Below are 16,982 nucleotides of genomic sequence, written 5' to 3'. Positions count from 1 at the left end.
ACAAATAATTTATCTTGATTTCTAATAATCGTATATATAAATTGTGCTTTCTGCGTCTATACAATAATAATGAGCATAACTATTGTGAGCATGATAGACAACATATTTCTATAATTTACTTTTAAAATCGAAAAATTTTAATTATATTAGTATCAATCAAGTATTTTATATTTTTATCAATTTACCATTTCACTTTTTCTTATTTTATCATAATCAAAAAAATTATTATAATTATTATAATTAATTATCTCTTCTTATTTTTAAATTCTTCTTTTAAACTAGTAATTTAATAAAATTTTAGAAAAAATAAATTTTTTTTTAAAAATTATAAAATATTTATAAAATAAATTTAAATAAATTATAAAATAATTATAAAATAAATTTCATAAATGCGCATAGAAACTTTTTATTATAATTGAAACATAAAATATATATTAAATAATATCAACAACAATTGCTATAGGAGAGTTTTTTCATTGTAATAATATTTAAAATATTATCATTATTAAAACTATCAATATTGTATTCAATCAATATTTTCATGTCTTTTATTTTCTATCTCATATTTGTACCTTTTTCTCTATGTGTCCTAATAAATGATATATGTATAAAATGCATAATGTAAACTATTTATATATTTATAATTAATAACTAATATTGCAATAAATTTTACATTTTTATTAAAATATAATTAATTTTACTTTTTTAAAATTAATTTTTATATAATTTTTTATTTTAATTCTTCACACAAAATTATTTTTTTATTTTATTATTATCATTTATTTATTTTCGATAATAAATTAAATTCGATAATAATAATATTTATAAAAAACTATAATAAAATTTCTTTTCTATTTTTTATATTTTTTTACAAAATTTATTAAAATATATTTAAAAAATATTATTAAATTAATGTTTTAAATATTAAATAAATATAATTAAAATAAATACTTATAACATAAATTTAAAATAAATCCTTTATTAAGTCAAAATATTTTAATAAATTTTTCAAAAATTAATGACAGAATTGATTTGAATTTTATGATAAATGAAGCTTGGAAGTATGTAAAAAAATTTTGATTCTAAAATTTATATATATAAAATATGCTTATGATATAAAACAAAAATATTAAATATTTTTAATTATTTTTATAATTATTTTAATATATTGAATTATACAAATCGTTAATGTAAATGTCATTAAAATAAAAATATTTTTTAATAACGTTATATGTTATATTAATAACATTAAATTGAAAAACTATTCAAAATAACTACTATTTTAATGATGATTCAAAAAATTGAAGAAATGTTTTATATAAAATACATAAAGTATTAATATATTCATTAAGCATTTTTAAAGTATCTTAAGATCAAAATAGATACAAAAATTGATATATAAAAATATATATTGATTTTTTATTAAATTACATTAAAATAAGATAATTTATATCCATTATACCATTATATATTTTATAGATACTAAATATAAAAATAATGATAAAATATTTAAAATAGAATTAAAAAATAGAACTTAGAAGTATAATTGCATCATTACAAATAATGTTATATTATATATATTTTCATTACATAGAAATTCTAAAATATATAAAAGAAAATGGATTTATCTTATTTTTGCTAAATTCAAAGTATTATATTTCATCATTGTTAATATTTTAAACACATTTTATTTTATAAATTAATAGATATATAATTTATATGAATAATTAAATACAAATAATTTATATGAATCTAAATAATTTTAAACAAATGTTTAATTGAAATAACATTGATCATAAAATTATTATAGCATGACATTTAAATATAAATTACAATCTTACACTAAAATAACATGATTATATTATATTTATTATAAAGCAATCATATACACACATACAATGCAACAGATACAATGCAAAATAGATATATTCAAAATAATACATCATATTCATTTTTCTTAAATTATTGTTCTATTTGATGCTCCTGTATCTAATATTTCTAATAATTATTATTAACAACAGCAATAATGATACTACATATAATAATATATACAGGAACATTTATTTATAATTACTTCAAGAAATAGTGAACCTAAATTAAGTACTCATGTTTTTATTAAAAATTTTTTCCAAATCCAGTATAGTTACATAAAATGTCCAAAAATTTTACTTCATCATAAAAGTAATTGATTTTAATATAAATACATATTAGTAATCGAAAAAATACAATTACTACATTAATTTATCAATTATACTCTCCAAATATAAAAAAAAAACATTCTTAACTTGCATATAAAATTTTATGTGTATATATGTATCTATATACATATAAATTTTTATATGTATTTATACACAACAAAAGATTTCTGAGTCTAAAAACAAAAACATTGCGATTCAATTTGTATTTTATAATTAGAATTTCTTATAAATCATTCTTTATCAAATAATCAGCTTTTGAATATTTTTATATTAATATGCATTCATCTTCTGAAACATCTTATATATCTATTTATATTAAAGATTCTTATTTTTTATATATTATTTAGAGAAAATTTAGCAATTTACATCTTTTATTGTGCTTCTAAATATTAATGTCAATAACAAAACTATTGTATAATTTGGAATAAATTTATATGGATATTATTTTTCATAAACATTATTCGATATTCCCTAAGTATGTACAGTTTTATTTACGAAATCGTGATTTAATGTCTTTTCCTTCTTCTTTTATTATTTTCTTTTATTATTATTATAATTTAACTACTGATATTCATGCATAGATATATGAAATCTGATTACTTGATTAAAGTGATTATTATAGCCAATAACAGTAGCAATAAATCATTATGTGTATAATAAAATATATATTTATACAACGTATAAATATTATATCATAAAATACTTTTCAAATAATATAATGGCAATTAATTAAATAAAAATTATATTTATATATCTATTTAAATTTTTAAATAATTTATGAGTGAATTGTTATGTGCTTACAAATTTTTTAAGTAATAACACGATGAGATTTTTTTGTGAAAAAAGCTTAAAAAGCTTTAATTCATATATAATTAAATATATCATTAATAATTTAACAAAAAATATTATTGATAAATTCATATATTTACAAAAATAATTCCTTTTTTTTTATAATTACAATGAAAAATTTTAAAAAATCATAAATAAAAATATGCATATAAGATTTTAAAAAAATAATGCATTAATAAAAAAATATTGTATTTAATTTAATAATATTTCCTTCTATCTTTAGTTATTTATTTCAATTTTTTGTTATCATTAATTTAATAATTTATTGCACTAATCATAAAATATAAAATAATATAATTAAATAATTTAAACAATATATTGGCTCTTTTTTTTAATTTTAATTTTACTATAATAACTTTATCATAAAAAGCTAAAAATTATATATATAGATATTTTATACAGCTTTAAGATTAAAATTATTTCTTTAAATTTCATAAAAATATTAAGAAATAAAAGAAAAAATTAAGAAAATGAATAATATATAAAGAAAAATAAATATTTCATTAATTGATTAGAAAATGCGAAACATAAACTTAATTGGAACTATTTTTGTAATGGCACAATAATCAAAGTTGTTTCTTTACGAATATTACAAGCTTTATTAAATATTAAACACATTCATACATGCATTCAAATTTTTTTCGTTGCATCACATTTGCATATATTATGCATCATTATTTGTAAGAATATCAAATTTCTTTCAACTGCGTTTTAAAATATTACATTGCTTGTAATGTAATTTGTATTATCGAGCTTTTCTTTGGTCGTCTCTAAGGACTTTGGTTAATTTATTCACAGGTTTTATAATCACATAAATTATTATTAGTTTTCTCTATATGAATTAATTCCAAAGAATAGCGTTTTCATATATGAAAAAACGCAGTAGAAAAACGTAAAAAATAAGAATTCACCTTCTGATTTTTCAAATATCCAATATTACGCTCTTAATATTTTTTTTTATTGACTTTTAATGCTAAAAATATCAAGTACTATAGATTTGCATTTGTAATAATAATTTTACAACAATTCCATCTCTGTTAGTCATCTGCGTGGTTCAGATGCATATGCTGTAATAGTACTGTCTACACAACCAGCTGCTAGAATTACACGATAAGGATGAAAACTCAAACAACTTACAGGGCTAATACGAGTGGCCATAAATCCTTCATGAAATTTTATTGTGTTTAAATGTTGACCCATTGTGTTATACACACTTATACAGTGATTTGTTGATCCACTAAAACATATAAATAATATAAATAAATAAAAAACATTAAAAGATTTACTATTTTTAAAATTTTTTTTTAAACTTTTTTTAAACTTAAATTTCTAAACTCTTTTTTTTTCAATGTAAGATATATATATCTTTATAAAATATGATAATATATATATATATATATATAAAATAGTCATATTCTTTTTCCATTAAAAATATTTCAAATTTTTTATTTAAAAATTTCATATTTAACGTATGTTAAACTTACCACGCAAATATATCAGTCATTTCATGTGCTGCCAATGCTGTAATACCTTGTGTTATCTGTACAGTGTTTACAGAGGAATTTTTTCTAAGATCAAATATTCTAATATCTCCCGAAGATGATCCGGTGAACAATTGTGGTGTAGATCTTTCACATTTTCTTAAAGATGTACCTAACACCCAAGCTGTATGCTCCCTCCAAATCATAACTCTTGATTCTAATGGAGGCAATCTTCTATCGAATAAACGAACTGAACCATCTCCACATCCTACTGCCATCATTGCACCTATATCAAAAAAATGTTTCATCATATTTTATATTTGAATATTAATAAGAAACACAATATAAAAAGTTAAATATTGTTAAAGTTTTTAGTTTACTTTATATTCTCTATTCTTTTGTTAATCATAAATAAATATTTTAATTACAATTTATTTCATCAACTATCAATATTTAATGAAAAAAAATTCATATATGTATATCTATTATATATTTAATTATGCATTTTATATATTAATAATCATTTATTTGTAAAATTAGTTTGTTAAATAAATTTATAAATAAATAATTATAACAAAAATATAATCATGTCTTTTTAAAAAATATGATTAAATTAATATAATAAAATAGTAAAGTAATAGTAAAATATGTAGAGAACTAACCTACACCATCAACATCAATACATGTAGCACAGCAATCAGCACCCGTTGGTATATCTTGTTTTTTTAACTCAGTTTCTGCATCCCAAAGTCTAACAATGCGAACATCGCCTGTCACAGCTAATGTAAGCGATTTTTGCTCCCATTTAGTGACTAATCCAGCTGTTGCTATAAACAATTTTAATTAAAATATATAATTATATTATATATTATAACTATGTAATTATATGTTTATATTTCGAAATGTATACAAATATATAAATATATATACCAGTAGTTGTTTTTGCTGCTGGTTGTATATCAGCCATTGCTTGCCAAGCAGTAAGTAAAACTGGATCGCGATTTAGCATACTACTATAATTTTTCCATACTCTAACTGAACCATCATCGGAGCCAGCCATTAATAAAGTCACATCATGAGCATTAATAAACTCTAGTGCTGTAATACGTGACATTTTATTACCATGACTTGCACAATAAGTCAATTTTGCACCAGTTTGACAATCCCATACTCTATAAATAAATAATTCTATTAAACAAAATTATTTAATATAACAATAATATGATATGAGCATATTAAAATTTAAATACCCAAAGAAATCTTTCAATGCTACAGCCAAATGAGGTTCAAAAGGATGAAATGTTAAAACTTCTGGAGAATGTGAACACCTTGTATGAAATACTTGAAATTCTACTCTACTTTGTACTGCACGTAATTGTTCTTCTCTTGCTTCACGTCTTTGTCTTCTATTTCTTAAATATCTGAACATTGAAGATGACAAATTAATTTATTCTTTTATAAATAACAATATTGGATATATTCAAATTATATTTTAAAATTTTACCGCCATTCTCTTTCATAATGAACTCTACTTTCCATATCATTCATTGATTCAATTTCAATTTCTAAACTAACTGGCTGGGCAAATTGAGCACAACTCCATTCAACAAACTGTGAAGTTGTTAATGGTGTTTTTATTCCAGCAACTTCATCTGCTTCTTCTGATATCTATAATAGAATAGTAATATATTAATATGAATGAGATAATATGAATGAAATATAACATTACTCATACATAAATGATGTATTAAATAATGCTTACTGTATTAGGAATTGGTTTTCTTGAACGATTACTATGTGATGGTATTCTTGATGAACGTAATAGATCAGTTCCAGAGTTTACTGTAGGCGGTGAGTCTCCTTTGCTATTACTTATAATATATAAATTAAAAATATTAATTAAAAATAAATAGGTATAAATTATACATAAAATATTAACTAACCTTAAATATGTAGTACGATTTGATGGAGAAGGTGGGAGAGATAGTGATGAAGATATTTTTGTTTCAATTACTTCCTTAGGTGCAGAAGATTCTTTGACCTATAGTGAAAAAATATTCTATAATATATTAATTTTAATATTAATAAAAAAATTTTTATATCATATTTCATTTTATATTATATTATTTTTTTATTATAATGAATATAATTATTTTGTATATATATATATTGTATTTTGTATATTTTGTATATATTGATGTATGTATTATTTATATTATTTTATACACATATATTATATAATATTTATGTATATTTTGTACTTATGTACATAATGTATATATAATAAATATATTATTAAATCATTATGTTTACCTGATTTCGAATGTGATTAGTGACTTTTTGAGACATAGTAGAAACTGCAGGATGAGGATCATTATCAAGACTACATAATCCATGCCATAATTTCATATACACGCTACCATAAGAAAGACTTGGTAAATTTCCAAGAGAACTGTGTCCTAAAAATAATAAAATATAACTTATAGTATTTTACATTTAATATAGAAAAATATCTGGTTTTTACGAAAATGTGCTTGTAAATAACAAAATAGTGATGTAGTATTAGCTATAAATTAAAAGTTATAAAACCTAAAAATGAAGAATGAACTATGTACGAACATGCAATGGAATTTCCAATCATTATTACCAAGTGACTCGCAAGGTTTCCTCACGAACTCCCAATTATTTCCTGGTACACGAATGAAACAATACAAGGAATGTTATCGAAAATCCGGAAATACAGCTAATAACTCTAGTTAAAAGCAACATACTTTATTACTTACCTAAACTACTAATAGATGATGATGATGACACTCTTTTAATACGATCCTGTCCAAATCCGTCTGTACTTTCTGGATTATATGTGTTATTTGGAGAAAGCATTTTTAATCTATCCCTAGAACTAATACGTCTCATTCCACTAAATGGTGATAATGTCTCTACTACTAAATCTTTTCTGCTATTTTCTTCAGCCAATGCTAAGGTTACAAAAGAATTTTCAAAATGTAATACCATCCATTGAAGTGCTACTACTAATTCCTGTAAAAGGAATTAATTCATTTTTTTTTTTTTTTTCATATTAGAAATATAAAATCAGTAATACATTATATCATTATAACAAACTTACATACTTTTCTAACTAAGGGGCACATATCATAAGATACAGTATTAATAAGAGTCATAGCTATGATTTGATCAATATTATTTGCATGTTCACTTCGTGTTGTTACACTGTTTATAAATGTTCCCAAAGCATAAACACTAGCTGCTCTGACCTATATAATTGTATATTTTCTTAAGTATATTATCATATAAATATATTATTAGCTTTAATACATTTATATATAAAACTTATGTATAAAAATTTAATATATTAAATAAAATAATTTATACCTCGGGAACTGGATCTTGTAATAATGTAAACAATTTCTCATGAGCAATATCTCTGACTCCACACCATCTTGCTTTGTCATAATTATGCCAAAGTCTTGCAAGACATAAACATAACCATTGTCGTAATAAAGCATTCAAATCTCCAAGTTGTTCTAAACAAATGGAAACAAGACTACCATGATTTGCAGCAACCTGACCTGGTCGATAATCATTTACAATACTAGCCAAAACAAATGCTGCTAATGTTCTATGTTCGCTCTAAAACAGAATAAACTTATATAATGTAATTGAATTCAAGAATTTTTCAATAAATAAAATTATATATATATATATATTCAGTACTGGTATTGAAGTATCTTGAAGAACAGATAAAAAATATTTATGTCCTCCATCTCGTACTAAATCTGTTTGACAAGTCTGAAATATAATAAATAATTCAAAAAAGATCTAATAAAATATTAAAATACTTTTGAACTCATAATATTAAAACTTACACTATCAACTGCAAGAATTTTTGCCCAAATAAAAACAAGTAATGGACGTAGTTCTCTAGCATTACTCTGAAGTAATTTTAAAACATATGGAAAAATGCCTACACTAAGAGCCAGATTCACTGCCCATGGGCCAAGATCAAGAAAACGTCCTAATAATTCCAATGCTCTAAGTCTATGAACTTGACTTAATAATACTTGTAGTACTATTGGCAGTTGTTCTGGTGGATTACGATTTTTAGAACCTAATGTAAGCCATACTTGAAAGGCTGTTAGTTGTTCTTCAAAAAATGGTGAATGCACAAATTGATCTTCATTTTCAAGAATAGATGGTAATTGTGCTAAGCAAAGATCAAGTGCTAAATCCCATGCTTGCCACATAGGATGCTACATTAATAACAAAAATATATTAATGATAGAATAAAAAAGATTTTATTTGATTTCTAAAAAAAAATTAATTATAATTTTTTTCATTGAAAAATATTTATAATATTAAAATTATTTACCTGATAAGTAGATGGTAATTTTGGACAAGAAACTGGAGTGCAATCATACGAGCGTAATATTCGCTCAGCAAGTAAAAAATTTCTAAATAAACTAGCTACTAATAAATCTTGTCTGAATAATCTTTGAAATAAATCTATAAATTGAACATATTTAATGTTTATCATTATACAATTATTTAATGTTAATATATGTATAAATAGAAATAATTATATGATCAATTTTAGATATAAATATATAATTTACCTCTTGGCAATGTATTCCATGCTATAGTATCAGTAATTGCTGTAAAAATCCAATTAAGTTCTCCTAACATTGTTCTTCTATCAGTTAATTGTCCTGGAATTCTAAAATTTATTATAATTTTAATGTATAATTTTAATAAAGAAAATACATACATGTATAAATAAATATTATAAAAATATAGAATATTCTTACTTGTCAATTAAATCTAATGATATTTTTGGTACCAATTTAGATGTATTTTGCATTACAAACCTATATAAAAAATAAATATTTATGTATTATAAAATATGAAATATATTATTAATAAGTCATATTTATCATCTTACCATCGCAATGCAATTTTTATTGGAGTTGTAAGACATGATGTAAATATATCTGCAGGTAAATCTGGATTCATAGGCAAAATTTGACTAGCCGCACATGCTGCTAATTGAATACAATTTTTATAAGATGGTGTTGAAGCACCTGCTACTCCACTTGCACGATTTTGTTGAACTGCCTGCTTTTCCATCTATAAAATGAAAAAACTTACATATAATTTTTATTTTTAATCGAACTTCTCCAAAGTTATTATACCTCATATTCCTTTTCATGTTGTTCTGCAAATTGCTGAAAAGATTCTACAATAATACCTGCATTGGAACAATCATATACATAAATACTAGGTGCACCCATCCATGTTTGTAAATCATATACAGATAAAGGAATATATTGTGTATATGTCTGTAATATAATAATTGTAAATTAAATATTTATTAAATTATTTTTTATAATGATTAAAACTTTTTTTAAATTTTTCTTTTTACTAACCCTATTAAATACCCATATTTCACCATTACTAGTAGGTTTAGGAACACCATGACCATTATAATGAAAAAGAACTCTTTCTTCTTTTGCATTTCGTCTTAAAGATGTACATAATTTTTTAACTTCCTCAACAGTAGGATCTAAACTTTGTTTATAACGAGCTCTTGGTTGCCATCGTTCATATTGTTTTTGTAAATTAGAACCTATAGTCTCTAATGCTTTCTGTGGACTCACAGACAAAGGATCTATGAAATTAAAAGAAATATAATCATATATAATTTTAATCAATATCAATTAATTTTTAAACTATATTTATATAACAAAATTATATAAATATAATATTTATATAATTATATAATAAAAATAATTCAGATAAATTAAATAAAAATAATGTAACTTTTTATTAAAATATGCTAAAAAACTATAATGTAAATTTATAACACTTATAATTTTATAAAGCAATAAGATCATGAAATTATAAAAATGCTAATATAAAATAATAAATAATAACAATCAAAATATTAAGTTTATAAAAGGAAACATATAATAATATATAATAAATGCAATTCAAATTAATAATAAATATAATGCCATCTAATAGTTTACTAAAATGACATTCATTTACAAATTGCTGTCACGCACATGCATAACCTCAAAATGCATTACATAATGGCAGCGGGGAATTGTGGGGATGTAAATAAACTAGAATAAATACCGATCCAACACTCTAAACGTGCGCACGGTTGCGTCTTGACAATATCTGGTGGATCAACGCCAACATTTAAACATAAAACTAGAGCCACGCTCACAGTTTTCATCTAAAAAAAAAAAAAAAAAATAGAAATTGAGCAAACTATTCTGTAGAATCAAATACATAATTTTTTTAAAATATATTAATTAAGAATTAAAAAAAAAAAAGTAACAAACTCGTTCTTTCATTCTCCATGTCTGTGTAATACAGTTTACACCCTCAATTGTTGCATTATGCCGTGATTTGCAAAATGCAAGCTGTATTTTCCAATCATCCTCTTCCGATTTCAAATTCTCTTCCTCGTGGCATGACTTAGAAGTAATTACTGACATCATAAATCCAAGACTCGAGAAAAGTTTATAATCAATTTTTTCGAGAGATACGTTTCAATTATTAAAAATCTTAGATTGATATTACATAAATATAGATTAAAACTATGAACTGACAATATTCAATAAACGATAAAAGCATAACCGTTTTTTAACAGAGCACAATTTCGTAAGTTTACTTCAACCGTCGCCATCTTAAATCCCTAACTATATTACCAATGAATTCTCACGAATGCGTAGATTTTTTGATCGTAACAACTATATACAGATGGGGCCACTTGCTGTCCATTATTTTTAATTTTTTTCCTTTTATATATTAAAATCAGAAAAATAAAAGAAATAATGAAAAATAACAATAGCAGTTTTTACAAGAGAACGTCTTTATTTATTAGATATCTTTTACAAAGTCACTTTATAATTAAGTCGTTGAAATCTAACTTATTCATTTTTATAACTAATAAAATTAAATAATTTATATTAAATATATTAACAATAATTAATTAAATTTATGTATATGCAAATAACTTGTACATAAATAGAAGCATATATACATTCAGAAAAATTAGATTACAAAATATATATATAATAACTATTTTGTTTACTAAAATTTTTAAATTGATAATTTCTATGCTTACATAGTTATATACTTATCAATACTTTTTTTATAGTTTAAAAATTAAATATGAATTCATTGTAATCTGAAATGATATAAATAACACATTAAAAAAAAAACATTTGTAAGATTTCATAATATCAGAATTTTAAAAAAAAATGTTGAAAATTAAAATTTCAATTTCACATTTGCAAAACATCATTGCAAAAACATTTCATTACATATTCTGTTCACAGCCTATATATACAATCTTTATTTATTCTATGTACAATTTTAATTTTATTTATGAATTATTTGGAATGAATAAACTCGCATTGTTAGTGATATAATATTACTTTTTTGATTAAATTATTTGATACTTAAAAATGCTATAGAACATCGTTTTTAAACTCTTCGTGTTTAATTTCTTTCTGTTTCTTTTTTTATGACCTTTAATTTGATTACTTGATTATTATTTTCTTTTCCATTTTAATCATTGAAGAGTTTGAGAATTAGTAAGAGGTTTATAACCCTGAAATTTTATGAAATATTAATTATTTTGCTATATAATTATTCTAGCATAATTATAATGCTACAAATAATATTTAAAACATCCAATTTAAATGGAAATAGTATAGTAGTAATTCAAGCATTTCCATTTAAATCAGATTTATTATATATAAAAATAAAATAAATATTTTATAAGTAAAAAATAATATAAATATATATAAAGAAAAATAAGAAAAAAGTCTATGGAAATAATGCAAAAGCAGTGTATAGTTTAGTGTTCAAAAATAGAGAACAAATATATAGTAATATTTCGATATAATGATGTAATGTGAGATATCATTTTAATGAAAAAAAAAAAATACAAATACAAAAATCTCTAAAAATATATCTCTATAAATATATGAAGTTTCTTATTTATTTTTTATTTTATTAAAAAAATTTTCACGAAATGGATAAATCTTATTAATAAAGATAAGTTTAAATGAATTTAAATAGATTACATCATATTAAATAGTAATATATTTGTCTCTTTTATTTGCAAATTTTATATAACTGTAAATTCTTAAGATTGATATGTAATTTCATTTTTAAAATTAATATATATACTCTATATGTTATAAATATATTATAATATATTATATATATTATATATATTATAATATTAAAATATATTATAAATTAATATATATACTTCAATGCATATACATATTACATTTAAATATTATATTTTAACAGATAAAATCTAGATCAAAAATTAAAGATATTTTTCTATTACTCTAAGTTCTTGTATAATTGACCGATTCAAAACTTTGTCATTATTCTTTCATTAAATTTATTTTTATTCTTTTATTAAATTTATTAGTTTAAAAATTGATTGAATATTAGAGCAATAAATCGAATGTTTAAACTAAACTATCAATTGTGAACGAGAATACTGGAATAGAAGAATATTGGATAAATTCATCAAAAAATTATCTTTAACGAACGTTCAACAGATTCATTAGTTAAATTTGTAAAGAAATTATGTAACATGATACTTGAATGAACTTTGTCAATATATAATATTATATATAAGTTTTTTAATTTTATAAATAATGATTCATTACTATCAACATATTCAGCTTGCACCAAGCTTGTTGAAATATAAATTGAATTTTATTAGAAAAATCTTTTTAATGTAAATAAATCACATAAAAAAAATAAAAATTTAAAAATTTCATTCTTCATAAAGTTTTTTGATTTTTATCCAAATGACAGGAAATGATAAAGATTCTAAAGATTCTAATCATTCTATCGAAATATCATCATATGTTATAATATATGTTAGTACTATTTTGTATAATTGAGATTGTCATTCACAATCAGAAAGTATCTAGTTTGTACAATCTGTACTTGTTAGTGATTCATGCTGCCATAATAGGGCTGGCGTACACTTATCCGTTTGCTTCCTGGTCTTATGGCGTTATTAATTGAATCTCGTAATCGTTCTGTGAATGTTTTATATTCCATCTCTGGATTATTCTGACCAAAATCAAAATCTGCAACTTCTACAGTAAATTTTGCTCTACTTTGTATATAATATGCAATGCCAAAAATAATGAGTACCACAGCAGCAAGTGAACAAGAAACAGGTACCACTATGACTGATAATTGTGGTTTTGTTGTTACTATAAAATATTTAAAAATGCAATTAAAAAAATTAATATAAATTGTCTTATAAGATAAAATTTATATTATTATTATTATTATTATTATTATTATTATTATTATTATTATTAAAATAATAACATATACCTTTATAAATATTTATTGTCAAAGGATAAATTTGTTTGCTGACATCATTATTTAATATAATTAATATTGTGTATATACTTGGTTCCAAAAAATAATGAATGATGGAAAAATTACAAGAATAAAGATTATCTATATTGTTGCATGTTTCATTTCCAGTAACATTATACTTCCCTCTTTGAAATTGAAGGCACTTATTAAAAGGTCCTGAACCTTTGCATGTTACATTAAGAGATAACATATCCCAAGGTTGAATCCAATTGGTACCCTCTACTGTTATATTCCTTATAGGTGCTATAATTTTTATATTAATATATTATTATTATAATTATTATAATTATATTATATATTATTATAATTTATATTGAACATTGTTATTTTATATATAATATTATTTACCACGAACATCAATCTTTTTTGTAAAATGTCCATATGTTTTATTAGGATCTGAAGGAATTATTGAAGAATTGGAACAAATATATGGTAAAGAAATATTATTTATATCAGAGATATTACTTGCTGTATCATTTAGAGGCATTTCTGTTACCATAGATATTAATTTTATAGTTAAATTATTAGATATGACAGCACTTGCTATTTCTTCTTTTGTAATATTTGATATTGTATTATTTTGCACAGTTTTATTAAAAGGAATAGTTGTTGTTATTGGTGAAATAGTTGTAGATGGTAAAACAGTTGTTATTAACGAATCATATGAAGCAATTACTAAAGCTTCTAACATATGCGATACATCAGGATTTGTAAAATTATAGAGAAAACTTAAATCATTTGTTTGACCAAAATGTTTGCAATCTATGAACCAATAAATTGATATTGTTGTGGCTTTCATCAAATAATCCATATCACCTTTTCTTATATTTATTGTTACATTTGCTTCAGATGTTGAAGAAACATACGTATCTATTGATGTTTTATTAGATTGTATAATTTTGATATCTCCATTAAGGAATTCTATGAAATTGGTAAATATTAAGTTGAAAAAACATATAATAAATAAAAAATATAAATATAAAATATAATATAATAAATATAAAATGATTTTAAAAATTCTTACGAGTGACATAAAATTTAGTACGAACACTGGTAAGTTTTTCCCACCATAAAATAACAAATTTACTAACTATTACTTCAACTTCATATATTCCAACTGTATAATTTTCATGTAGAATATTTAAACTCCAATATGTTGTTGTATTTGATGTTTCTCCTGTCTGAAAAAATTAAAATTATTATTTAATCTGTTTCATATTTAAATTATATATTTCTTTATAAATCATATGTTAAATATAATATTAAAATATAAAAAATATATTACAATAATAATGAGATTTTAATAAAAAAAATATTATAATAAATATGAACAAAAAAATAAATATTATAACAAATTTGATTATTTATTATTAAAACTATAAATAAAAAATTTCTTGTTCATTAAACTAACTCAATTATATTAATATTGTACATTATAAAGAAATACATTTCTTTAAAATACATAACTTTCAAAAAAAATTTTTTTTTCGTATAAAAGAAGCTTTTATTAGAAAATAATTATAATAAAATAAAAACTATATAATTTTAATAAAATATAAACTACAGGAAAAAAGAAACTAACCTCATATATATGAGGATTTAATGCATTGTCACTCCATTTATATTTAAATGTTCCTGATGGTCTATCATTATTCTCAAAGATATCGGCTTTAAATGTAATAGTCCCACCTAACACTACAGGACCATCGTGAGTTAATGTTATATTATATTCTACAGCATTGACTGTAATATAAAATATAATAATATATTTTAAGTTTATCAAAAATTAACATAATAATAATAGATGCAATTACAAATTGAATAATCGTTATATGAAATGTATATAATCAAATTACCTTGATAAGTAGACAAAATATACCAAATAAGACTCCAAAAAAAATGCACTATCTGCATTCTGTATATAGATAAAAGATCACATTTATTTTTTAAGATATATACGTTTTATAAATTTTTTTTTAATTAATTTGCGATTATATACGTATCATATCATTTTCAGCTATAATATCTTCTTAATATTAATGATTACCAACTGTATCACATTATATATATTTTTTGACAATATATTATATCTATTCACGATCCAAAGCTAACTTTACAAACAGATCATGGCACAGCAAAACTTACTTTAGATACAAACTATAGTGAGAATAAATTCAACAACAGCATCTGGACTCATATCTCCCTAATCAAATAAATTATTAAAAGTTACTAGTTTTAAATTTTCGCAATTTTATAAAATATTTATTTTTTATTTTTAACAATATGTTATTATGATAAATCAATTATATAAATGAATTGTGTAATGAAATGATTATATTGTTCAATGCAAATATATGTATTTTTGAATAAAGTAGTATGGACAATAGAATAAATATTTTCTGTATTTATATTAAATACTTGATTTTTTGTGTAAAACATAACTTCTAGGAATCAAAATCAAAGATTTGAATTTTTTATTTTGTATTTTTTATATCATATATTTAAATTTTATATATCATATAATATAATAATCTAATGGTACTACTACTGTATATTCATATATATATATATATAAAATAGCTTCATTTTTTTAAATTTTGTAATTAATAATGTTATAATGCTACAATATTATTCTTGATTACAAGTTGCTTGATTACAAGAAAAATTATAATAATATTTTAAAATTGAATAATTATGCTTTTGTTTTCTAATTTTCAAAAGATGAAGAATTATAAAAAAAACAATACATAATTATCATTTCATAAAAAAATTTATTATTTTACTAAAATTATTTTACTAAAAAATATTCAGCTTTGTAATTTATTAAAAATAATTATTAAATACAAATCAACTTCTAATGGCATAATTATTTTACTTGCATATAAAGCTTATAAAAAATACTATATCTATAATACTAAAAAATACTAGTATCTTTCTTTATAATTTCATCCTATTTATTTTGTTATGTTATTTTTCATATATTATACCA

At 21.3% G+C, this 16,982-nt stretch overlaps 2 protein-coding genes across 4 annotated transcripts; both read right to left on the bottom strand.

Annotated features, from left to right (window-relative positions):
* Nucleotides 1-1,668: 1,668 nt before the first annotated feature.
* raptor (regulatory associated protein of MTOR complex 1) lies at nucleotides 1,669-11,258 on the bottom strand. Of its 2 annotated transcripts, XM_003698145.4 has the most exons (23): nucleotides 10,897-11,258; nucleotides 10,685-10,787; nucleotides 9,973-10,214; nucleotides 9,739-9,885; nucleotides 9,489-9,673; nucleotides 9,355-9,414; nucleotides 9,163-9,263; nucleotides 8,919-9,052; nucleotides 8,416-8,799; nucleotides 8,264-8,338; nucleotides 7,922-8,179; nucleotides 7,660-7,803; nucleotides 7,312-7,567; nucleotides 7,176-7,217; nucleotides 6,842-6,987; nucleotides 6,472-6,569; nucleotides 6,291-6,399; nucleotides 6,033-6,196; nucleotides 5,779-5,949; nucleotides 5,459-5,700; nucleotides 5,191-5,355; nucleotides 4,532-4,814; nucleotides 1,669-4,284 (listed from the first exon to the last, which is right to left on the bottom strand). In XM_003698145.4, exons 1-23 carry the CDS (start codon nucleotides 11,053-11,055, stop codon nucleotides 4,089-4,091), a joined length of 3,864 nt encoding a protein of 1,287 aa, XP_003698193.1. In that variant the 5' UTR covers nucleotides 11,056-11,258; the 3' UTR covers nucleotides 1,669-4,088. The 2 variants fall into 2 exon arrangements, with proteins under 2 accessions (XP_003698193.1, XP_012348359.1); XM_012492905.3 differs by lacking the exon at nucleotides 7,176-7,217.
* A 153-nt stretch (nucleotides 11,259-11,411) lies between these two features.
* Nucleotides 11,412-16,339, bottom strand: LOC105734747 (uncharacterized). Of its 2 annotated transcripts, none has more exons than XM_086912504.1 (7): nucleotides 15,850-16,339; nucleotides 15,576-15,736; nucleotides 15,018-15,174; nucleotides 14,342-14,914; nucleotides 13,946-14,236; nucleotides 13,544-13,818; nucleotides 11,412-12,173 (listed from the first exon to the last, which is right to left on the bottom strand). In XM_086912504.1, the coding sequence occupies exons 1-6, from the start codon at nucleotides 15,905-15,907 to the stop codon at nucleotides 13,547-13,549; spliced, it is 1,512 nt and encodes a 503-aa protein (XP_086768630.1). In that variant the 5' UTR covers nucleotides 15,908-16,339; the 3' UTR covers nucleotides 11,412-12,173; nucleotides 13,544-13,546. The 2 variants fall into 2 exon arrangements, with proteins under 2 accessions (XP_086768630.1, XP_086768629.1); XM_086912503.1 differs by having other exon boundaries at nucleotides 13,583-13,818.
* Nucleotides 16,340-16,982: the final 643 nt, after the last annotated feature.

This window comes from Apis florea, unplaced genomic scaffold (genome assembly GCF_048593485.1).
Source record: "Apis florea isolate Af1SG1 unplaced genomic scaffold, ASM4859348v1 contig_3391_pilon, whole genome shotgun sequence".
Lineage (NCBI taxonomy): Eukaryota > Metazoa > Arthropoda > Insecta > Hymenoptera > Apidae > Apis > Apis florea.
This window is presented reverse-complemented; position numbering and strand designations above follow the sequence as displayed.